This window comes from Gigantopelta aegis, chromosome 3 (assembly GCF_016097555.1).
Source record: "Gigantopelta aegis isolate Gae_Host chromosome 3, Gae_host_genome, whole genome shotgun sequence".
NCBI lineage: Eukaryota > Metazoa > Mollusca > Gastropoda > Neomphalida > Peltospiridae > Gigantopelta > Gigantopelta aegis.
Window position 1 is genome coordinate 81,716,055 of NC_054701.1, and position 25,824 is coordinate 81,741,878.

At 35.9% G+C, this 25,824-nt stretch overlaps 1 protein-coding gene across 4 annotated transcripts in view; it reads right to left on the minus strand.

The window, feature by feature from the left end:
- LOC121369160 overlaps window positions 1-25,824 on the minus strand; it is a 47,466-nt gene that overhangs the window by 5,547 nt on the left and 16,095 nt on the right. Inside the window, exons 5-19 of one of the 4 annotated variants that reach the window (XR_005957571.1) lie at window positions 25,659-25,752; window positions 24,402-24,638; window positions 23,364-23,522; window positions 22,006-22,117; window positions 20,981-21,115; window positions 19,934-20,035; window positions 18,842-18,957; window positions 18,278-18,492; window positions 17,447-17,624; window positions 15,837-16,103; window positions 14,443-14,644; window positions 11,025-11,167; window positions 5,331-5,492; window positions 2,603-2,656; window positions 773-809 (exon numbers count right to left, since the gene is read on the minus strand). Coding sequence is in view for 3 of the 4 variants with exons in the window: in XM_041494054.1 (XP_041349988.1) it covers window positions 773-809; window positions 3,492-3,539; window positions 5,331-5,492; window positions 11,025-11,167; window positions 14,443-14,644; window positions 15,837-16,103; window positions 17,447-17,624; window positions 18,278-18,492; window positions 18,842-18,957; window positions 19,934-20,035; window positions 20,981-21,115; window positions 22,006-22,117; window positions 23,364-23,522; window positions 24,402-24,638; window positions 25,659-25,752 (2,207 nt within the window). In the remaining variant the exon portion in view is untranslated. Of the gene's footprint in view, window positions 1-772; window positions 810-2,602; window positions 2,657-3,491; window positions 3,540-5,330; window positions 5,493-8,854; window positions 8,928-11,024; window positions 11,168-14,442; window positions 14,645-15,836; window positions 16,104-17,446; window positions 17,625-18,277; window positions 18,493-18,841; window positions 18,958-19,933; window positions 20,036-20,980; window positions 21,116-22,005; window positions 22,118-23,363; window positions 23,523-24,401; window positions 24,639-25,658; window positions 25,753-25,824 lie in introns of those variants that run through there. The other 3 variants (XM_041494054.1, XM_041494053.1, XM_041494055.1) reach the window with 3 other exon arrangements.

Here is a 25,824-nt window from a genome sequence, read left to right on the forward strand (position 1 = left end):
TTTATTAAAGATGTATTTTGTTAACACTAGTTATTAGGCAATGTGAAATGTTTTCACCTGTTATGGATTTTTTGTTACAACTTCTTGTGTAAATGATAAATTTTGGCAAATCCAGTTTGTTTCCGGTCAACCTGTGTTTGTAGCACAGGTACCCCCAAACAGAAACCCCTAATACAAATACTATAGTTAGGCCTACATATATAACGTTACTATAACATATCAGACGTTATTGTTTGGGGATACCTGTGATTTGTAGTAGTTCAAAATACATTTTATTTGAAATAGAAAAGGTATGTACCTCGGAAGTAGGGTCAGTGCATGACTTTAAACACCTATCAGGCTGGGTCAAAGTTCGAGGTGCACCAAACTTTTGATAGAGAAGTGAACACCACAAGTCCTGTGATTGGTGATAAATATGAGTGTGTTGGTTGTAAAAAGAAATAGTTTCATCTGGGCTAAAAATGTATGCAATTTTATTTCATCTGGTACCACTGTGTCAAGTAGCCTTGTGCTTGAAACATGTATGGGGTACCTGTAAAAAAAGGTACAATTTTGTGCGGAATTAGGGTAGTCATAGACGCTACCCGTTGATTTCTCATTACAATGGTCCTTGCAGTGTGAAGATGAGTATGTTAATATGACAGGTAATTTAAATTAGTTTAACTGTATTATTAAGAATATTTGCACATACATCAGAAAAAACACTATTAATTGTTATATTCATATTTGGTTTCAACAATATAACTTAAAACACACAAGTTGATCATATTACCTGTAATCTATGAGATGTTACAGAGGTCTGGGAGTTGCTGCAACATTCATTAACACACAATGTATAGAACGATAGTTATATTGTAATAACGACATCTACTTTATCATTAGCGTTATGCATGATCATAAAATTAAACAGATATTTTAACAACAGTTCTTTCAGAAATTATTCTGTAAAATGCTGAACAATGTTCATTAAGACATAATGTACAACATAATCTTATTTTGATATCTAATTTATTATTAATTTATCATTAATTTATCATACATTTTTATAAAAATAAACAGATTTTTTACCGGATTAAAAAAACCGTTCTTCCAAAAATTTATGAAAGGTATTTGTTTTTAAAATGAATTGAACATTTTATGTCTAATAGGAGTTAATGTTTTCAAACCAAAGAACCGCAAACAAAAAACAAAAACATCATCAGAAGTGTTCATATGCACTAACAACCCATTCCACTGAGAACATAATTTCAAATGCAAAACAGACAAATTGGTATTCTTTTCATCTAGGCTGCAAAAATATTTTGTAGTATGGTATTTTTATAAACAAATTTTAACAATCACTCCTTGTGCATATTTTTCTTAAATTTATTAATGCAATTATTTGTTTCTATAAATAATTAGAAGCTAATTTGAAATATGCAATTTCAACTGACTCTAGGGCTTTCTCAGGCAATATTAAAGAATTGACATCAAGAAAAACAAAATATCTATTTCTGGTTATATTACTATAGTCGCTAAATAAAATTTCAAACATTTGTATGACGAGACAGATAAACAGTAAATCATAATTCTTTTATAAAATGTTTTAAGAAATAATGTAGATACTGGTAATGACCAACAGTGACATTAGAAAGGGTAATTATTATTACCCCAGTAATTAGTACCATTCAAATCTAAAGACAATACTGGCATGGATACAATTCAAATTATTACTTTGATGCTAATTAACAATCACAGCACAAAAACTGAAAAAGCATGCAGGCACCTGTTTAACACATCATGCTCCTTAACAACACACATAACATTAACTTGCGGCCAACAGCAAAAACAAAAACTAGAACACAACACCATAAAATCAAACTCATGTCATGTGATCTCAGTTGAACCAATCAGGTAGAGTGTTACAATAGTGAGGTATGATAATGCCTATTATATCAAAATAGATTATGTGTTTAGTCAAAAATATTTCTTGCAAACATTATTATTCCAAATTCAAATTCATGCAAAAAAAATTCATATTATATTCATGCAACTACCGATTTAAAGATGTATTTAAAACATGTAACTGCATAGTACTTGTACCCAGTAACTCTTAAACTTCACAATGAAGGTTCGACCTGTCTACAACATCTTACTTTAGAAAAACATTTCATTTAATCTACATTAAATATGTTTAATTTTATCAAGTTGATTTTCTACAAAAATATGCAACAGCCGTAACAGTAGCCTAACAATACACTGCATGCCACATTAAATAACACGTGTGCATCATTTGACACTTTACATTATAGCTATGAAATAAAGAAATATAGTGAAACTCCTCCAAACCAGACACACTCGGTACCAAGTAACAAGTCCAGTTTTAAGAGGTATCCAGTTTACAGAGGTTCTCTTCTACACAGATATTTAAAAAGATAACATGAAAAATGTCCGGTTTTGAGGGAATTCCGGTTTTCAGAGGGTCCGGTTTTGAGAGGTTTCACTGTAGTTAATGCAATGTTGTTATATTACAGCCTGCATAAAAAATATGTCACAAATGGTTTTAATTTAGCCAAAAAAGAAAATTGTTTATTCATCACTTATGATCACTTAGTATACTTACATTTATCATACATGCATAAAGTTATTTAAGGTGCTATATCAAAGTTGCGGCTTCCTGAAAAATTATTTTTTATCTTTTGCTTTGAAATATAAACACTTTACCTTCAACAAAATGCACATAAAAATTACAACCATATATTAAAATTTACCATTTCAAAATTTGCTATCTTTGTGCAATTCGTGAAACTACTGACAGCCAACTTGTCACATTACGTGGATTTGCTGATTTCATCAAATGTATTTAAGGATTGTCCGTTATTTCTTTTACATTTATCGGAGTATTAAAAAAAAATCATCTGCAAACTGTGTGCAAATGAGGTTTTTTTTGTTCATACCCCGATGAACATAAAAGAAATACATGTAATAGACAATCCTTGTAAATAAATTTAAAAAATACTTACTAATAATAACAGTAAAAGTTCATATTTTATTTTCAATTATGTTTTGGTTCTTAAACAATAAAGCTCAATAAGACAAAGTACACCTACCAATATAAAGTAACGTCATCAAATATGATGGTCTCTGACAACGTAACTTTGACATTCATCTAGTGATATTGAATGCAACCTTGTTTACAAGTCATACATTACAGTTTCAATATTTATGAGTTATTTATACAAGGATTACATGTGGTATTGATAATTTTTAATTATGTATTACAAATATATGTAAAAATAACAAACTGTGGCACTGTAACTATGATATAGACCTCTAAAATGGCCCATTAATATGAATTTCACAAACAAAACCCATTAAAGACTGAGGTGAATGTGTGTTTTTAAAAAAACAAAAGACCACTGTGATGTGTTTTTCATACATACACTGTAACAAGTGCAGTTAGTGCAGTGAGGTTTGTCTTGTCCATGATGCACAAGCATTAGTTTGTTTACCTCCAGGGAACCATGTCTATCATGGAGCCAAGCTTGCGATAAATAGCCCTACAGATTGTAAAGACAACATGTTGCACAACTGATATCAACCCTATATTTATACAGTAATTAATTTGCACTTATGATATCAGCCCTGCTGATAACAGCTCTGCAAAATATAAACACATTACCGGTATTTTACATATTTGACAACATACTGTCTATTTTTACATTAGATAATTTGCACAGATGATATCAGCCCTGCTGATAACAGCTCTGCAAACAATAAACACATTATTCTGCATATTTGACAACATGCTGTATATTTTTACATTAAATAATTTGCACAGATGATAACAGCCCTGCTGATAACAACCCTGCTGATAACAGCCCTGCTGGTAACAGCTCTGCAAACTATAAACACATTATTTTACATATTTGACAACATATTCTTTTACCCAGTTAATAGTGGCCCTTTAGATATAAAGACATTATGATGCTCAGCTGATAACAGACATTATTTTTTATAGCTGATAATAGCTCTGCAGATTATGTAGTTGAAAACAGCCTTGAAAATTACAAATATATAATTATCTTGCACAGTTGATAACAGTTCTGCAAACCATCAACACACATTATTGTGTGTAGTTGATAACAGCTATGTAGACTATAAGTGCATTATTTTACACTATTGATAACAATCCTGCAGACTGTATGATATTATTCTGCACTGTTGATTACAGATTTGTGGTCTATACAAAATACATTATTATACAGATCCAGGTTTTTGTAAGGGGTGGGGGACATCACAAAATTCTAATAAAGAGGGCAATTTGAATTTGTTAAAGGCAAATGAGTCAAGGTCAATTTCAATTTGTCAAAGGCAAATGAGTAAAGCTCCCAAAGGGAGCGAGATCTGTAGGGGAGTTTGAAGGCATGCCCCCCCCCCCACCCCCGAAATCTTGAAATAAAGATGTTCAGAGATGCATTTTCAGGGCAGTTTAGTCTTGTATATTATGGATGATGAATTGAGCCCCCCCCCCCCCCAAAGTCATTAAAAAAGGCTCTTCAAATGGGTGGGATCCATGGGACCCCTGTGACCCCACACATCTAGATCCGCCAATGAACTGAACTATAGAATGTAAGAATAAAAATATTTGTATAGTTGATAATATCCCTGTAGATTGTAAAAAGAATATAATCACAGATTTTGTGAACAGTCTGTTCACAAATTATTTGCACAGCAGATGTCATACTTATATAACAGTCCTACAGATTGTGATTAAAAATATCTTGGTACATATCAAAGTGATAATATGTCCCACTAAAATGGGACGTAACACTTTGATGTCATATGATGATGATGTCATACGATTCACACACTAGGACCTTAAAGGGACATACCCTAGTTTTTAAACACTAAGGCATATTTTTCACTATTAGAGCCGTTTATGATCACTGAAATCAAACTTTACTTATATTTTATTGTTTAGATTATTAATTTCCATACAACCAAAGTGTTTTTAGTCATCTTGGTGTTACGAATACCACAAAATGCATTTTTCTTATTTTTAAAAACGCACATGCATCTGAGAAGTAACTATTATAGAGTCGCGTTTTTTTCTATTTTTAAAGGTATTTCAATGTCACAGACTCTTGTTTCACTCTGTTGTATCCAAATTTGCTACAGGTTTGTAAATTAACCAAACTTAGCATCCATTATTACGGGTTGAAACTAGAGTCTAGGTGAAAAGTATGCCTTAGTGTTTAGAAACTATGGTCTGTCCCTTTAAGGGAACGTTAATCAAACGAGTTCAGTGATATAAACTGAAATGGGTTATGGGTAATAAACTGTCTTACTTGACTTGGTCTATCATCGGTGCCATTGTCGCCTTATTGCTGCTGCAGTCTGATGGAACTCTCGTTCGTAGGGAGGTACCGGGGTTACCGTGGTGATCTATACCAGTTCCGCCTATCTCACCACCCCACGCTGACCTAGGACCATGGCAGCCTCGACTGGGACTGAAATACATGGATAAAGTTAATATGAACCAGTGTTGTTCAGTTACTGACACCCAGTACAGCAAATTCATGTTGTACCAAACCATGTAACTGCTTTACAACACAGGCAACAGGTGCATATTATTATGCCATATGTGCCGTATATTATTTAAATTAATACTGAAAAAAAGTTAGCTTGCATTATTTATTTTACATGTCCTATGAACCTTTTTATTAATTATCAATTACCAATGTTGGGCTGTTTGTAAAGACCCGACCCCCAAAAAGTACTACTTTCCGTAACAAGCAAATGCAACAATATTTAATAATTTAATATACTTGATTTCATAAACAAATGCCTAGCAGCAAGAAATATTTGTTTTAAAATATTCTATTGACATTTACTAACTGGTGTTTCAGTTCTGTACATTGTGAAATAGACCTCTTTCACATTCCCATTGCGCATGTGTGCGAAGAGTACCGCCCCTTGCCGAATTGGACGGTATCGAGGCTATATACAAATTGGGGGGGCATGATCGACAGTTGTCATGAGCGTAGTGAGTAGCTTCATAGGAGCTGTGAATCTCTAGCGACTAACGTACATATTTCGTTTAAGATGTTAAAATGGCTGCGAAAAACGGTCTACTAATGTTTATATCGGAATTTTTAAGACCAAAAGCAGTGAAACATTAAGTTAGACGAAGTCTCTGGAGCCGCCTGTCAAGGGTATTTTAACAACGCAAAATTAAAAGATTCATACAATAAAATTAACTTTAGTGGAATGTGTTTTTTACTTTTAACAATTAGAATTATAGTTAAATATTCACGCGGATTTCCAGTGATGTTTAATTCTCCACATGTATCAGTATTTAAAATGTAATAAAATATGCCTCCCCTTCCCCCTAAAACCCCCAACAAAACCCCTAACTCACATAAACCTTTATCACAGCTCTATTTTCCCCTTATCGTTTCATTAAAAAAAGACAGTCGTACAACTACTAATCAATGGTACATGTCTATCCACAAATTATTTATTTATGTATTTATTTATTTACTTATTTATTTTAGTTTAGTTTAGTTTAGTTTAGTTTAGTTTAGTTTAGTTTAGTTTAGTTTAGTTTAGTTTAGTTTAGTTTAGTTTAGTTTAGTTTAGTTTAGTTTCACTATCATTTATATCAGATACATACAACTTCACTTGAAATAATATCTGATGTTTATGAAGTTTTAAAACATATATATGAGCCGTCAAATCTCAAAGGTTGACATCACATGTAAACGCGGAAGTAAAAGTTGACATGCTGTTTGCGTTGTTTGTTTTGAAGAATTTAGAAGATAACATCTTCTTCTTTACATGAAGATCAGTTTGAAATAAACGTAAATCTGTATGTACAATAGTGTTTGGTACTAAAATTTTGTATTTTGTACCTGAGAACATTGGTCGAGATCGTTAGCAATACCATCAGCACTTTGATACACATTTACAAGTATAGGGAAAAGTCCTATATATCGATATGGTATGCAAGTATCACACGTTTTTATAACGTACATGATTATACATAACATAAAGTGCAGCAACCTTTCCAGAGTGGTAGACCCATGCAACCCGATACGATCCTAATTCGATGTTTGGTCTAACTTATGAATAGTGTATATATATATTATAAGACTCCATCATATACGGTCATGTGGGATAGAAAAAGTACACCCGAGGTGGTGAAAATTTCGACCTGGGCCCACTGAGGAGGATCGAACTTTCAGTAAATGGAACTTCAGACAGACGTTCTTGTTACGTTATCCCGGTCATTTGAGGACAAGGACTTTTATATGTAAAATCCAATTTTTCTTTTCTTTTGAGCGGAACTCTCAATCCTGCGTGGGGGGATCGTCTGACCCCCCCCCCCCCGATCCCCCCTGGCTACCGGCCTGACATGGTACTTAATATGTTTGCTTCAAACATTCAAACGAAGTACCTTATGACTGCTCATAATAAACCCTCATGAGTTTATAATAAAGACACCATCCTGAGTTTGTAGCTATATTATCAAGCAGTCGGCTAGTCTAATCTGTTATAAATAAAACTTACATCTTTCTTAGGTTAAATAATCTTGCTTCGAATTTAAATAGCTGTATATGCAATACAGTTACATTTGTGACCATTCTCAGGTCGGTAGCAACCAAGAAGTCGGGGGAGGGGAGGGGGCAAGACTATAGCCCCACTTTTATAAACCCGGTTTAAAATATGACTTTTGCCCCCCTCCCACCAATTAGACTGTGTCTCTCCACTACAGATTGTGTCCCCTCCCCTTCCGTCCCCCAACTCCAGATATCGTTCCTACGGGCCTGATTCTAATGTTTTATATACCATAGCTCAACTTTCATATGTATCATTTAATTTTATTCCAAATGCCAAACAAAATTTTAAATAACTTGGTGAAAAGAAATCCCGACAAGAATCCTGAATGTATTTATCTGTATAATGCTTTATAAATATTTAAATTATATTAAATACAATAAATATCTGCATACATACACGCGCGCACACATTAATATTATTTCAGCCCATATCCGATATTTATTGCGTACGAATCCAAACCGATGGTTTGTCGGGCATTAACAACAAAATATTTTTTATTTCGTGATAAGCAACAATTCATAAATGTCTCCAATAAGTCTTGTTGGATGTCGACAGAATGTTCGGGTTCCCTACTGATAGAATAATTAATCATGGAGATATTCACATTCCTATTGCGTGGCCTCCCATTGTCTATGCCCCCCAACTTGTCCACAGGTCTATTTTTACGAGATCTCCCGTGAGTTCGCGGTTTGCGTCCTCAAGTTTCCCCGCAACGGGCACATGCGCAGTGGAATGTGAAAGAGGTCTATTAGTAAACTGGTTACAACTCATTCAAAAATAATATGAGTGGCTATTTTTAAATAAATGAGCTCGTACTCATAGATAATTATGTTACATATCAAATACATGTACAATGCCCTATTAAACATATATTACACAATATTTTTATGATTAAAAATTATTAAACTAAATCCACTATAGTTGTGTTTATACTTTTAAAATACACAATATTTTGTTGTGCTTACATGCATACATGCTAATTTACAAATAATAATATATTTGTTATACATGTAACAGAGAACATACCAATAACCAATTATAACAATAAAATTATATACATGTAAATAAACTAGATTTACAATATAAAGAAAGAAGTATTATTGTTATCATGATGTTAGTGTAATTGCCGTGACTGTGTGTTATCATGATGTTAGTGTAATTGCCTTGACTGTATGTTAACACATAAAACACATTCACTGACAGAGTTGGTTATTGATTCCATGTACCAATATGTATATAGCATGCATACCATGGGTATTACAAAGAGTTAAAACTGTTACAACAGTGTTACATCTTACTGGGGTCCTTCAACCTCCTTAAAGCTGAAAAAATAAACAATCTACAACATGTAACTTGGTTTACTACAATAAGTACGGTACAGAAACGGAAAAGCATATTTGTTTAATGACACCTCGGTACATTTTACTACCATAAGTACGGTATAGAAATGGAAAAGCATATTTGTTTAACGACACCTCAGTACATTTTACTACCATAATTACGGTATAGAAACGGAAAAACATTTTTGTTTAATGACACCTCAGTTCATTTTACTACCATAAGTATGGTACAGAAACAGAAAAGCATTTTTGTTTAACGACACCTCAGTTCATTTTAAACAACATTGCATTATAGTATTTTGAACACTTGGTCTTGAACAGCTCTTAAAATGCAGATCGTCTTGCAACAGCAACTTAGTACAGATAACAACAAACACTGTTTTGTTTAACAACACCACCAGAGCACATTGATTTATTAATCATCGGCTGTTGGATGTCAAACATTTGGTAATTTCGACATTGAGTCCTAGAGTTGTTTTTGTTTGTTTTGTTTTGTCTTACAGAGGAAACCCGCTACATTTTTCCAAGGGATCTTTTATATGCACCATCCCACAGACATGATAGCACATACCACAGCCTTTGATATATCAGTTGTGGTGCACTGGCTGGAAAAAAAATAGCCCAATGGACCCACTGGCAGGGATTGAACCTAGACTGACCGCACATCAAACGAGTGCTTTACCACTGAGCAGCATCCCACCCCTTAAGTCCTAGAGAGGAAACCTGCTAATTTTTTCAAATTAATAACGGGATCTTTTATATGCACCATCCCACAGACAGGAAAGCACATACCACAACCTTTGATATACCAGTTATGTGACACTGGTTGGGATGGGGAAAAAACAATCAGAGATCCTACAAGGAAAGCACATATAGGTGAGCATCCCACACTGACTGAATTAGATCATGCCCCAATCAGCCAATCAAATACAATTCCTACCTAAACAACAATGTTCCTTCTGTCAATAATGGTTTGGTGCATTCTAGACCAATTTAAAAAATAGTTGGTTTGTTGTAAAAATGGCTAAAGTATTTAGTGGAATTTAAGGAGTTATATATAAAATAAAATAAATTGTGTTCAACATACACACATCAAAGTTTGAATGGAAGTACTTTTGATCCATGTATTTGAAACTGCATCAGCAAATAATTGAGAATGCATTCTCATCACACCACCAGGCGAGGTTAGTGTGGGATTTGAGAACGGGAACATGTTCTCATCACACCACCAGGCGAGGTTAGTGAGGGATTTGAGAATGGGGACATGTTCTCATCACACCACCAGGCGAGGTTAGTGTGGGATTTGAGAACGGGAACATGTTCTCATCACACCACCAGGCGAGGTTAGTGTGGGATTTGAGAACGGGGACATGTTCTCATCACACCACCAGGCGAGGTTAGTGTGGGATTTGAGAATGGGGACATGTTCTCATCACACCACCAGGCGAGGTTAGTGTGGGATTTGAGAATGGGAACATGTTCTCATCACACCACCAGTCGAGGTTAGTGTGGGATTTGAGTATGGGGACATGTTCTCATCACACCACCAGGCGAGGTTAGTGTGGGATTTGAGTATGGGGACATGTTCTCATCACACCACCAGGCGAGGTTAGTGTGGGATTTGAGTATGGGGACATGTTCTCATCACACCACCAGGCGAGGTTAGTGTGGGATTTGAGTATGGGGACATGTTCTCATCACACCACCAGGAGAGGTTAGTGTGGGATTTGAGTATGGGGACATGTTCTCATCACACCACCAGGCGAGGTTAGTGTCGGATTTGAGTATGGGGACATGTTCTCATCACACCACCAGGAGAGGTTAGTGTGGGATTTGAGAACGGGAACATGTTCTCATCACACCACCAGGCAAGGTTAGTGTGGGATTTGAGAACAGGAACATGTTCTCATCATACCACCAGGCGAGGTAGTGTGGGATTGGAGAATGGGAACATGTTCTTGCCACTTCGAAATGTTTAGGAACACGTTCTCTACACCAGAACAGAGTTTCAGATACATGTCATGTGTCTTAGGTTATTAGACACCAGTAGTTTTGTTTCAAGAAAGGTTTTACAAATACCTGAATTTGAAGTCTTTGGGAAGACTAAAGCCTTGTTGAAAATCTTTTCTTGAGTTCATGATCTGTTTTTTGAAATCCTTCTTTGTATTGCCATAACCGTTGAAGATGTGATCACAGAATAACAGTCTGCCATCACAGTAGATCTGAAATTAACAGTGAACCATTTCATTCCCATATCACATTTACAGTTAGTTCTGCCATCACAGTAGATCTGAAATTAACAGTGAACCTTTCATTGCCATGTCACATTTACAGTTAGTTCTGCCATCACAGTAGATCTGAAATTAACAGTGAACCATTCATTGCCATGTCACATTTACAGTTAGTTCTGCCATCACAGTAGATCTGAAATTAACAGTGAACCATTTCATTTCCATGTCACATTTACAGTTAGTTCTGCCATCACAGTAGATCTGAAATTAACAGTGAACCATTTCATTTCCATGTCACATTTACAGTTAGTTCTGCCATAACAGTAGATCTGAAATTAACAGTGAACCATTTCATTTCCATGTCACATTTACAGTTAGTTCTGCCATCACAGAAGATCTGAAATTAGCAGTGAACCTTTCATTGCCATGTCACATTTACAGTTAGTTCTGCCATCACAGTAGATCTGAAATTAACAGTGAACCATTTCATTTCCATGTCACATTTACAGTTAGTTCTGCCATCACAGTAGATCTGAAATTAGCAGTGAACCTTTCATTGCCATGTCACATTTACAGTTAGTTCTGCCATCACAGTAGATCTGAAATTAACAGTGAATCATTTCATTGCCATGTCACATTTACAGTTAGTTCTGCCATCACAGTAGATCTGAAATTAACAGTGAACCATTTCATTTCCATGTCACATTTACAGTTAGTTCTGCCATCACAGTAGATCTGAAATTAGCAGTGAACCATTTCATTTCCATGTCACATTTACAGTTAGTTCTGCCATCACAGTAGATCTGAAATTAACAGTGAACCATTTCATTGCCATGTCACATTCACAGTTAGTTCTGCCATCACAGTAGATTTGAAATTAACAGTGAATCTTTCATTTCCATGTCACATTTACAGTTAGTTTTGAAAATTAACAAACCCATGTATGCACAAAAAATAAAGTACTTAAAAATTAAAGACTTAATAAACTATGAAAAAGTTCTTAAAGGGACAGACCCTAGTTTCAGCCCATGAAAATTAACACTACGTTTAGTTAATCAACAACCTTGTAATACATTTGGATAATGTTACAAGAGAGTGAAACAAGACTCTGTGATGTTGAAATGGTCAAATGCCATTAAAAATAGACTAACACTCAACTGCATAACTGTTATTTCTCAGACATGCACGTGCGTTTAAAAAAAATAAAACGCGTTTTGTGGTATTAGAAACACCAGAATGACCAGAGAAACTTCGGTTGTATGGAAATAAATAATCTAAACAATAAAATATAAGTAAAGTTTGATTTCAGTTATCATAAACGGCTCTAATAGTGAAAAATATGCCTTAGTGTTTAAAAACTAGAGTATGTCCCTTTAATTTCAAAGTCTTAATAAAAACATCAAGGACTTACTACTACTATATTAAAGACTTACCAGGTGTGGATCCAGGAGAGGTGTTGGGTGTGTGCACACCACTACAATTTTGAAGTGCCCCACAAAATTCAGTGTGTATCACATGAATACAATTAATTTCTTTATGTTCAGTGGGGAAACATATATCTTTGTCGGCTTAAGCTTAGATGACATTATATGAGTTGCATCATGTAGTATGCATGTCCCACACTCGACCACTGGCCATGCCAGAGATTGGGTGTGGGAGAGACATGCCTGAACCTTAATTGGATAGAGGCACGTTAGTAGACTTTATGAGTACGAGTACGAGTATTGAAAAACCTGTTGTTTGTAAAGTTTGTTTTATTTAACAACGCCACTAGAGCACACTGATTTTTTATCTTATCATCAGCTATTGGACGTCAAACATATGGTCATTCTAACACTGTTTTTTAGAGGAAACTCGTTGTCGCCACATTGGCTTCGTTTATGACAGGCAGCAAGGGATCTTTTATTTGAGCTTCCCACAGGCAGGATAAACCATGGCCTTTGTTGAACCAGGTATGGATCACTGGTCATGCATGTGGTTTACACCTACCCATTGAGCCTTGTGGAGCATTTACTCAGGGTTTGGAGTCTGTATCTGGATTAAAAATCCCATGCCTCGACTGGGATCTGAACCCAGTACCTACCAGCCTGTAGACTGATGGCCTAACCACGACGCCACTGAAGCCGGTCCTGTCATTTGAGACAGATTTTTATTCAGCCTGATGGCTCACGACACAACACGACCATCCAGTTGAGTCGCATCATATAATGTGATCTAGGCTTTAGTGTTTTGGGGGAGTATTGCCAAATACAATGTATGTTAGTGTACTTTTGAATATTGTAGGTGTCCTTTTTAAAGGTTGCATCTCCTCTCTGAAAAAATCTACAATCTGCACGGTTCTTCATAATTTTAGAGTGGTAAGAATGGTTTTAACATTACAAAATGTGACATGGATGGAGGGATGGAGAGCAGTATAAACAAAATGCCAAATTTTCGGCTACATAAAACAATTTTATTGAATGGCACCTTACTAAAATGTTCAAGACTTGACATATACAACACCAAAGACTTAACAATATTAAAAAAATAATAAAATATCAGCTTACTAATTCATGTATTAAAGACTTACTAAATCAAGGACTTAAGACAACAAGCATTCTGAGAGTACTGCTGAAGAAGTAAGCTACATTTCCCCTACAAATCTCAAAAGTTCAAGGGACATAACTCTATCAAAAATAAACCAACTTGATCTGTAACTGTAAGCTATACACAAAATGTTAGCTCAATATCTTGAGGCATTGCAAAAAAAAAACGGTTTGGAAAACTATAAGAGGGACAGATATAAAAAAAAAAAAAGAGTCTCCTCCAGTTTGGGGCCCGAAGACTGTTTTACCTGTTGTCTTCAAGGCCAGATTCAGACCTCTGGAGGCCCGAGGCACTTCAGGTTCGGGGGCCCCTCAACATAGAAATTAAATTACATGTCAAATACAAAAATGAACTAATTTTATAATTATTACATTTTTTTAATAAAGGAAGTCCTTAGGCAGGGAGGACGTGGCTCTCTGGCAGGGGGGGGCCCTCTGGCAGGGAGGACGGGCCCTCTGGCAGGGGTGTCCGGGGCAACTGCCCCATTATAAATCTAGCACTGGTTGTCCCATTGGACCAGAAATTATTTTACGTTTATATTCTCGCATTAGTTTGAGTTTATCATGTTTCGTTTGGCAGAATTTCTAGCTTGCCTGACCAAATATCCAGCAGAAATGTCAGCCAATTTAGACCCTTGGACTTTATAATATTAACAACTGACTAAACTATTCCAGACTTACGAGGAACATGCCGGGTACGACGTTGTGCCTGGTAAGCAGTAGCGGCTGTGTGTGGTTGGTGTTGTCCGCAGCACTGTTGATGTCGTACTTCAGTATCCGGTACATGTCGGTGCGACACTGCAGACACGGTCTCGTCCGGTTTCGGTTCATCTTCACATACAGCTCGTCCAGCATGTCTTCAGCACTGAGGACCTTCGGAAAGCTGGAATGAAAGGAATGTAAAGTTTAACAACACCTCAGCACATTGTTATGGAGGACCTTCGGAAAGCTGGAATGAAAGGAATGTAAAGTTTAACAACATCTCAGCACATTGGCATGGAGGACCTTCGGAAAGCTGGAATGAAAGGAATGTAAAGTTTAACAACACCTCAGCACATTGTTATGGAGGACCTTCGGAAAGCTGGAATGAAAGGAATGTAAAGTTTAACAACACCTCAGCACATTGTTATGGAGGACCTTCGGAAAGCTGGAATGAAAGGAATGTAAAGTTTAACAACACCTCAGCACATTGTTATGGAGGACCTTCGGAAAGCTGGAATGAAAGGAATGTAAAGTTTAACAACACCTCAGTACATTGGCATGGAGGACCTTCGGAAAGCTGGAATGAAAGGAATGTAAAGTTTAACAACACCTCAGCACATTGTTAAGGAGGACCTTCGGAAAGCTGGAATGAAAGGAATGTAAAGTTTAACAGCACCTCAGCACACTGGCACGGAAGACCTTCGGAATGCTGGAAAGAAAGGAATGTAAAGTTTAACAATACCTCAGCACATTGTTATTTGGAAGCTCAGAAAATCTGAAAAGAAATAAAGGTTCAGTTTAACAACACCTGAGCACATTGTTAATCAGCAGTCATCACATAGGATATTCTTCTTTTTATTCAATTAGAAGCAAAGGTATCAAAGATACATAATATATTCGTATTCGAAATATGTAAATGTATTGACATTTTATAATTGAAAAAGTTTCTTATTCATTAGCTACTGGATGTCAAACAGGACAGGTTACTGCGAACTGAAAGAACATCTTTAAAAGATTGGTATTCAGTCCTCGGCTCTCTGTGATTGTGGAAAAGATGACCAAACACCACAACACTTCCTGCAGTCCTGTCCACTCTATAACAGAGAGAGGCAACAAATCTGGCCTGTGAGTACTATGATGGATGCCAAGCTGTGGGGCTCTGCAAAAGATCTGCGTCTGACAGCCCTTTATGCGACTCTCACGGGACAAAGGATATAATACAACCAATTGAACGCTGAAGAAGAAAACCACTAATAATTCAGACTAAATCCAGCTAAATTCAGCCCAAAATAACTGTAATAAGGCAATATTGGCAAAAAAATATATTATAATGGCTATAAGCTGAATATATAGTCCCTTTGAAAAACTCTTACAGAGATGAAACAACGGCAACAATCTGAAGTTGTCCCTCTAATGCGTGTTTCTGCATAAACTCATCAAATTCGACGTCAGTGATGTAGGTGACCACGTGGCGACTGCAGTGACACTGAGGTTTGTCATGTCCCAGCAGCATCTGTCGGATTGCACTGGGGCATGCACCGATGTTTGACAGAACACGTTCGGGCGGCGATGACGTAAACGTGGCCTGACGAGTAGGACTCTTGCTGTGACTTCTCGTGGAATTAGATTTTGTAGCAGCTCTGGAAATATAAAATAAAACAAAAATAGAGAATATTAAATATAAATAATTAACATTTATTGATTTATTGTTTTATTTCATGTTTTCCATGGTCATAAGTCAATCTGCAGTTACAAAACATAAATTACAAAAAACACTAAAACACCTCTCCCCGAAAAGAAATTTAAAAAACAAACACCCCCTCCCAATTAAATCAGTATATTTATTGTCAACACTATACCAAAAAAAAGTTAAAATTTGTTTTGTTTAAAGACACCACTAAAGTATATCAATTTATTTATCATCGGCTATTGGATGTCAAACATTAGGTCATTTTATAGACTTAGAGAGGAAACCCGCTACATTTTTTCATTAGTAGTAAGAGATATTTGTTAGCTACTTTCCCATAGACAGAACAGCACATACCATGTACTTTGATAAACAAGCCATGGGACAATGGCTACACTAATAGTGTAACACTATACCAAAGACATAAAACTATTTTAGTTCTTAACGTTACCTACTTTATTTTGTGAAAGTAAATTATCTAAAATTAACTAAGTACAAAGTAAAATAATAGGTGAATTAAATGTTTTACAGACCAAAATATTTGAGAGACAATATCTATTTGTTGTACTTGCTGGACAAAGCAAATGCAGGGGCCTACCTTCCATATACACAGGTATGCAGCTGCGTACCACCTGAGATTACAAATATAATTTTAAAATTAAAATATATGATGTAAATGCCTGTATGCGTGTATGTGTATGTGTTTTATTCCATCAACGAAAAAGTCTGCATACCACCTGAAAATCCCCAGCTAGGCCCCTGAAATGGATGTCCACCGAGATGGATCAATCAAACCAGTTGTAAATAAATGAAGAGATCATTTCAAAAAGCTATAATTTATGTACATCAATTTCCAAATGGTGGAGTTAACAGTTACGGTATACCGATGTTAGAAGGGCTACATCCTAATCAAAATCCTGGGGGGGGGGGGGGGGGGGGGAGGTGGAGCACTACTTTTTATAAACAAATGAAACACCATACAAATTAAACCCTGAGATGTGTATGCTATTTTCTGAAGTAAAAAAAAAGAAGAAACAAAAGTGAGATTCCCAGGGGGGACAACTGCCCCCATCCCCCCGGAGGGTACGCCCCTGTGTTAGTACAACTCAGCAACACGACGATAGAGTTTCCCTTAAAACACGACCTATATCCATTGAACAGGATCTTAAAACTGAAACTTTGTGTGATATACATGTATGCTATGTTATGTTGCATTAAAATCGTGTTTTTCTCAAAATTACGTTAATGGATATACATGTATTGTGTTTTGGAAATGAACTCTTGAAATGGACATACTCCACTAATCGGTTCATGATGGCGCCGGCTGAAGGGGTGGTGGGCGTGTGAGGGTCAGCCTCACCCCCTGCAGTGACCGTGTCGGCCGAGTGGTCAAACTTGACAGAGGCTGTCATACTGCGTCGAGATGGAGACTCCCTCTGGCGAGCAGAACGTGTCTTAGCACGTTTCCCTGGATCTGCACGAATAAAACATGTGCATTGATGTAGAAAATTATATGTATTTGGATTCACTGCATAGAAGTCTTAATAACAGAACAACGCCACAGGTAAATGTATAAACAATATTTTTATATATATATACCATAATTATTAAACTAACAGTCAACAAGCTTTAAGCAAACTCAAAATCTATCCAAATTATTTGCTTCTTTAACACAATCTATTTAATTTGAACCTATAACCCTGAATATAAACTTTTATAAACACAGATATTTAAATTTATTAATAATTTCCTAATAAAATGCAGAAAAGTTAAAGAAAGTTGATATCAAGTGACTGGAAGAGGTTACTTTGGGTATTGTGGAACATTCTAGTCAATCAGCTGTAGGGTGTTCGGACTAGTCCACTGATATCGAGGAGTAGGTAAATGTCACAGGCCAGAGGTCAGGTTATAGGCTGTAAAGAAAATTTAGCTACATATGTCTACTCCTGCCACCCACCCCATACCCTTTCCTGTCCTGGATGGATGCATCAGCATGGGTTGACACCTGCACCCATGACAGGCGTGCACTACAACAGCTTGCTCTGAATGTGCATGTTAAGCCCTACGACCTGACCTGACCTGACCTGACCTGACATATTTGTATTTGTTTTAATTTGTTGACAATACCTGCAGGAGCTGAAGGTGCCCGCAGAGCTCTTGTTTTGGTCTCTTCGGCGCTGGAAATACCAAGAGAGGCCTGGCGGTTGAATTTATCATCCGAGAGTTTAGCGGACTGTGAGTATCGAACCCTCATTCTTGGAGAATCTGACATCATGTTCAGACTTGGAGAACTCAAGCCAACTGTTATACGATAGTGTTCCATCCAATCATCCACCAGATTTCTGAATGAAAAAAGTGCTGTCATTGTTTTAAGTGAAACAAGTGAATACATGTATCTACAACATGCAGCACCAGTCATGGAAAAAAAAGGTTACTTAAAAATTAATTATATATATATACTGTCATTTGTTTATTTGTGAAAATATCATGGTTGGAGAGACAAGGACTGGGATGTGGAGGTTAAAAAAGTAATTATTTGTGTTGAACAACACCAATAGAGCACATTGATTACTAACTAAAGGCTATTGGATGTCAAACCTTTAATAATTCTGCAAAAAAAAAAAAGAAAAAAAAAAATATATAAAAAAAAGAAAAAGGAAAAATGAAATAAAATGAAATAAAATAACAAACCTGGCTTTTCTCTGTAGTCGAGCGAGATCCTTGTCGGCATCTGTGTCATACAGAGCTTTCTCCTGGTACTCGTACATCTTCTGAAGCTCGGCCAACTGACCCTTGTACCGGTCAAGCTGTAAACACAACAACACACATAATAAAAACGGTACTCGTACATCTTCTGTAGCTCGGCCAACTGACCCTTGTACTGGTCAAGCTGTAGACACAACAACACACATAATAAAAATGGTACTCGTACATTTTCTGTAGCTCGGCCAACTGACCCTTGTACCGGTCAAGCTGTAGACACAACAACACACATAATAAAAATGGTACTCGTACATCTTCTGTAGCTCGGCCAACTGACCCTTGTACTGGTCAAGCTGTAGACACAACAACACACATAATAAAAACGGTACTCGTACATCTTCTGTAGCTCGGCCAACTGACCCTTGTACCGGTCAAGCTGTAGACACAACACAGAGTCAGAGTACCGTAGTAAATAGCAACAACACACAATGTCACATAATAAAAACATTGAGTGTATAATATTTGAAACTACAGCACTGATTTACATTGCTTTTGACAATCCACAATGCTAACCTTATGGCCATAAAGATCCTTACCAACTGAGTTAACATTACTGCATGAACCATGCATACTATGAGTATGTGTATGTGGTAACTGCTTTGTACTACACCCCAACATGATAAGAAAGCTTGGTTCGGTGAGAGGTGGGGGGAGTGGGTTAACTAGCATGTGATTATACAGATTTATTGCACACGTTTATCAGTGGGAATACAACCATAGTAAAATCATAAATGAACATTCTAAAATTTAAAAAATATGAAGAACTATAAAGTGATAGTTATTAAACTGAGGAACGCCATGTAATAACAACTTTTCCTGTATATAACTGAAGAGAAGAGGACAGGTGTCAAACGAGTTGCTGTCTGGACTGAGAAAACAGTATGGACTTCAAGAGAAATAAAACATGTTAAGATGGGGAGAATTCTACATCTAAATATATTTTGTAGCACTTTCTAATAGCATGTGTTTGAAAGCAAACCACTTATAAACAGACTGGAATGAAGAGAAACAAGTTGTTACCTTCTTCTTTGATTTGGACTTCGACTTTGTTTTAGGACTAAACAAATTCAAAAGTTCTTTGGCAGCTAGGGAAGAAAACGTAAATGCTGTCAGGAGTTGTTCCTGGAAGAAAAAGAATAAATAAGTTAATAAAAAAATATGTTTTGTATTTCAAAACTTATTTAAGTGAATGAATAAATGAATGAAAGTTTAACGACACCCTAGCACAAAAATATGGTGGCTATAGGGTGTCATCTAACCTCCTTTGAGCTGTCAAGATAGTATAACAATGTACCATGTTGAAGAAAAATAAAATGTCAATACTTGATGAATTTCCCTAAAGGTTTTTAAGCTAATTATTTAATTTTATTCTATGAATATTGAAATTATTTTACTTGCCATTCATCCCCATGTGATAATTCCTGATGACACTATTATATTTAAGTAACAGTGACATATTAACAGCAGAAAATGTCCTGTTATACAGAAAAATACGACATTGTTTTTAAGTTGTGCCATCATATTCAGCTATTTTACTTTATATACATGAACAACAATTAATCAATTCCACATACCATCTTACAATAAAAAGTAAAGTTTGTTTTATTTAACGACGCCGCTAGAGCACATTGATTTTTTATCTTATCATCGGCTATTGGACGTCAAACATATGGTCATTCTGACACTGTTTTTAGAGGAAACCCGCTGTCGCTACATAGGCTACTCTTTTTACGACAGGCAGCAAGGGATCTTTTATTTGCGCTTCCCACAGGCAGGATAGCACAACCATGGCCTTTGTTGAACCAGTTATGGATCACTGGTCGGTGCAAGTGGTTTACACCTACCCATTGAGCCTTGCGGAGCACTCACTCAGGCTTTGGAGTCGGTATCTCGATTAAAAATCCCATGCTTCGACTGGGATCCGAACCCAGTACCTACCAGCCTGTAGACCGATGGCCTGCCACGACACCACCGAGGTTGGTCATCTTACAATAATTCACTCAAAGATCATCACATTTTAAAATACTAATATAATTAATCAAGTATTTATGCAGAAATAAGACTTACATTTTCATCTCCATATTTGGGTTCAACAGCACCAGCCACGGGTCCCACAACAAACTTGCAGGTTTCTCGCTTACAGCTGAACGAAACAACCATCTGAGACTGAGTCATGCACCGAAACACCAGCGAGCTGTTGATCTGCAAGAACAGTTACATTTTATTTTATTTTACCAATCTATTAAATTTGTTTTCCTTATTTACTTTAATCTTTGCTGAAAATGAGCAGGACATACCCCAGTGGTAAAGCATGCACCTGATTAGTTACGGTATTTTACCAGAATCTTTTGCCTACATCTCAGTGTACAGAGAACAGAAGACCTTATCGATGTTAGCGCTACGTTATAGTATCTAGCACCTGATGTCATTTCTCATAACAACCAGTGCCCCACAATTGGTATAACATAAAAGAGTGTTGAATGCATTGTTTAAATAAAACATTTCTTTCTGTCTTCGTTTAATGGAAATCACTGTATACATTGGAAAGATATGATGACTAGATAAATCTTTATATTTTTGGTCACTGACCAAAAATATAGGTCACATGACATAAGCCTGACTCGACTCAAGTATTTCAGAGTAATTTTTAGTAAACATACTCTTTAAATCATTTGTTGAAGTACAGTAAATACAAATAACTGTTAGTTTTGCGATAACAATACAAAACTTGTATATTTATTTATGAATTAAGAGTTTAGAAATGCTTTTTTAATGTGACAGAATGTAGCTAGCATCTTACAAATAATGACGTCATGCATCTTGTATGACGTCATACGGCAAAAGCCTTGCTAAGTTGACAATACTCGATTTGCGTACACAAAACTAGAATAAATAATGATTTTCCGAATATTCCTGTAGGATTGCAGGATAAAAGAAATAACTGGTTACTGTCTTAAGATATCAGCTTTATCCTGCTCAGGTCGAATGGTGAATACAGCTCGGCAGAGCCTTTCTGCATTCGTCATTCTAACCATCACAGGATAAAGCCAATATCTTAAGACAGTAACCAGATATTCCCGATAAAAACTAACCTGAAATGAGACCGGGTTTGTAATTTTGATATTTCCATATGGCCACTTCCACCTCTGAGTGATGCTTCCCTCTTCATCTGCTACGTGTCCACCTTTGTGTGTGGCCAGGAACCTTTAAAATATAGAACATTACATCGGTCACATGCACTGAAAGTAATCATTTAAAGCCATAAACTTTATACAGTTCCAAAGCTAGCGTATGGGAAAAGACCATAACAGTTTTCCCAGTCATAAATCAGAAAAAGAATAATAGAATCTATCATCGTTGTGAGGTATTGATAAGGCAATTCCAATGCGTGGGACAAAATGTTTTTTGTAAATTTCGGCCCTTACAAAAACATTTTGTCTCGAGGGTTGGAATTGCCTTATCTATACCTCACAACGGTGATTGATTCTTTTTCTTGCCCATTTAATTACAGTAACAAAACGTTAATTTTGTAAGCTACATACGGTTTGTTTATTGTAGAATGATTCGTAAACATTTCACCGACAAACAATGAGACTTATTTAATCATACGCTGAAAAATATAGTCCAACTTAATGCAACGACATAAAAATGCAACAACTTAACAATAAATATAAAGTTGGAAATATTAATTTGTTTAAATAGTTTTAAAACAATGATACAACATGAAATGGCAAACAGAATTTTTAAAACCATGAGTTATGACATCAGGTGTATGAAGAAATTGTCTAGCCCCAGGGTACTAGACAGATTTATCTAGCACCGTGCAAAAGCTAGCTAACCCTGTCCAAACATATCTTTCATGCTGTACCAAAATGTTTTTAAGATCAGTAAAAAAACGACTCATAGAGCTTTTCAAGAAATGATTACACTGGAGAGCATCTGATGAGTCTACTGCAAATCTTTCTTTATGTAAACTTGGGTTAAATAAAATAAAATAAAATTGTGAAAAAAAAGCCTCCTTACCCCCCTTCCCAATATTTATTTACATGCTCCTATACCACTAGAGTTTCGAGCATGTCTGTCCTGGGCCCGATCTCTGAATAGCCAGTGGTCTGACCTGGGACAGAACCTTACCTCCCTGTAATCATTTTTGGAACAGACTTTAAAATATTTAAGACAAACACAAACCTAAATCACAAAAAGAAACATATGGTTCAAAACACATCCAATACTACAATGGAGATACAGTAAAACCTGTGTAAAGTGGCCACTAAAAGGGAGTATAAAAAAGTGGCCTTTTAAGACAGGTGGTTACTTAATACAGATACATTTGTACTATATTAAATGATTTGAGAGAATAAAATGTGGCTTCTTAACACAGGTGGTTGCTAAATACAGGTGACCATTTAATACAAGTGGCCCCTAGAGCAGGTTTGACTGTATATCTTACCTGATGATCCCGTTGTTGTGGTAAACGCAGCCCTTTCCACTTGGAGTAAAACATGCTAGCATCCTCATCTCCTGATCATCATCATATGCCAGCAAGTAGTAACCAGGACGACCAAACCCCGCAGCACTAGAAATGATAGCCACTCGACCGGAGGGATAACTGACATTTTGTTAAGATCATAACAAAATACTAGTCTAGATAATATCGTCACTAAAACAGATGTCTAATTTTTAACACAAATATCAGTACAGCTAGTTGTCATTATAAGATGATACTAACAAGCATGAGTTATTTATAAAAATTATATAAAAATATTTAAGGGGCCATAACTCTGCAAAATATGGCTGTAGGGACATTGTATGTGGAACATAACTATCAGAAGTGCATGTCAAATATTAAGTATATCTAATATATAAAATAATAAAATAAAATATATAAAATAATATGAAATTAGTTTCTGAATGAAGATATAGATTATTATATGAGCTTGTGTGTCATACTGGTTTTACGAAACGAGTGTCAGGATTTTTGTATTGTCCGAGCGAGAGTGAGGGTAATATATGAATCCTGACACAAGTTTCGTAAAATGAGTACGACTCACACGCAAGTATAATAATTACTTTATTATCCATAATATTATTGTTGTTTTATTTATGAATAACAAGACAAGATGTTTCAGCCACAACTAGGAGACAACAAAATGACGTCGTTTCAAATGCACAGTCTAATATAGGATTGGGGAAACAATGTCATGTTATGACGTCGCTTCCCAAAATTACGTCATTACACTTGTTATTACACATGTGCTTCGTATGATTATTATTAACTCGGTTATGTTGAACCATATGGATAATAAAGCCACAAATTACTCCTCCCAACACAAGCAGACTCTAAATGTAATACAATGTACATGATAAGCTAGAGTTCAAATGCAAAAGAAGGAAACCACATAACTATGTGTTTAATCATTTAAAAATATCTTTTAAGAATGAAAACTGAAGGTGTGATATTTGTGTTTGTATAAGTGAAAAAGGATACTATACAACAGACGTCCCATCGAGGTGGGAAGTCACACACAATGCCTTCCCTTCGTCTCTGTCATCATTATACATGCGGGGTATTCGTGGTTTCTGTCCTTTTAGTGCTGGGTTTGGCATCTGTTTCACAGGGGATTTACGGTATTTTAACAATGTCTCTTTTCTCGTATCACCATAGTAACGAACTTGAACTGGTTTGTCTAAGCCATTTTGTTTGTCATGGAGCTGCTGTTGTTTTCTTTAAAAACAAAACAAAACAAAATTCATTCCAAAGGAAAAATAATTAAAAGACACAGAATTTATTTTAAGTTCATGCTAGACAGACATCTTAAAATCATCTCACTTGTAACAACTTCTAGCAGAAAAAAAGAGAAAACAACTGTTGATTTACAAACACCCCAGCAAAGCATTAATTGAGTAGAAAGATTGTTTTACAGCATTTATTGACTGAGATGTTCTGAATAATGTCTCTACCACAGTTGGAACCGTTTTTCCCTCCACTTGAAATGCAGTCACTGAAACTGACAAACCCATGAAACATGTTCAACTTTCAAAATTTTAAAAACTGTTTTAGCTTTTTATAAACATAATGAATATAGCACGATTAATATTCTCAAAGGTAATATGATTCTTCAACTGTCTGTTAAACAGCAGGGCTTGAACTTATGAAAGTGTTACATATGACAATTTAAAAAAAAAAAATTTGCCTTAGGCAAAATGCTTATGGTATCGTTGGAAATTTTGAGCCTGCCTTCAGCAATTTTAAACCAGTATCTTTTACAACAAATACGTATAACCAAAATTATTCCTTCAACTGATGGTTGCAGTTGTGGGTAATTTTAACATGCTCATATACCTCGAAGGTTTTGAGCATGCCTGTCCCGGGTCCCATCTCTGGATAGCCAAAGGCCTGACCTGGGACAGATCAACTGATGGCAATCATTTTTATTTAGCGACAAAAAAAAAAAAAACCTGTCATTGGTGAAGTCCCAACCTATGGCAATTTATATGCCAGTTATGGCAACTGACATCAGTGATGTCGATAAACATTGGAATCAAGGCTTATATTTAAAAACATACTTCAGTCTACATACTTTAAGAATATACATATAAATATCATACATTAACTTAAGTAGAACGTAAGTTTACAAATACGGAGCCCATATTTAAAAAAATATTCAATGTTAGATACTGTAATATCTTCAAAAACAGATGCAATAAAATAAAATAAACATTCTGACTGCTGATTAAAACTCACGTGGTCTTCATGCTCTGCTGCAGTCTGTGGACACACCATTCCAGTAACGTGTCTCTGGCAATCTCGTTCTCATGGCCTTTCTGTACTATCCATCCTACAAAACAATAACTGTCACATTAAACAACACTCAGAACAATCATGATGTATCACACATTAATTAAATTTT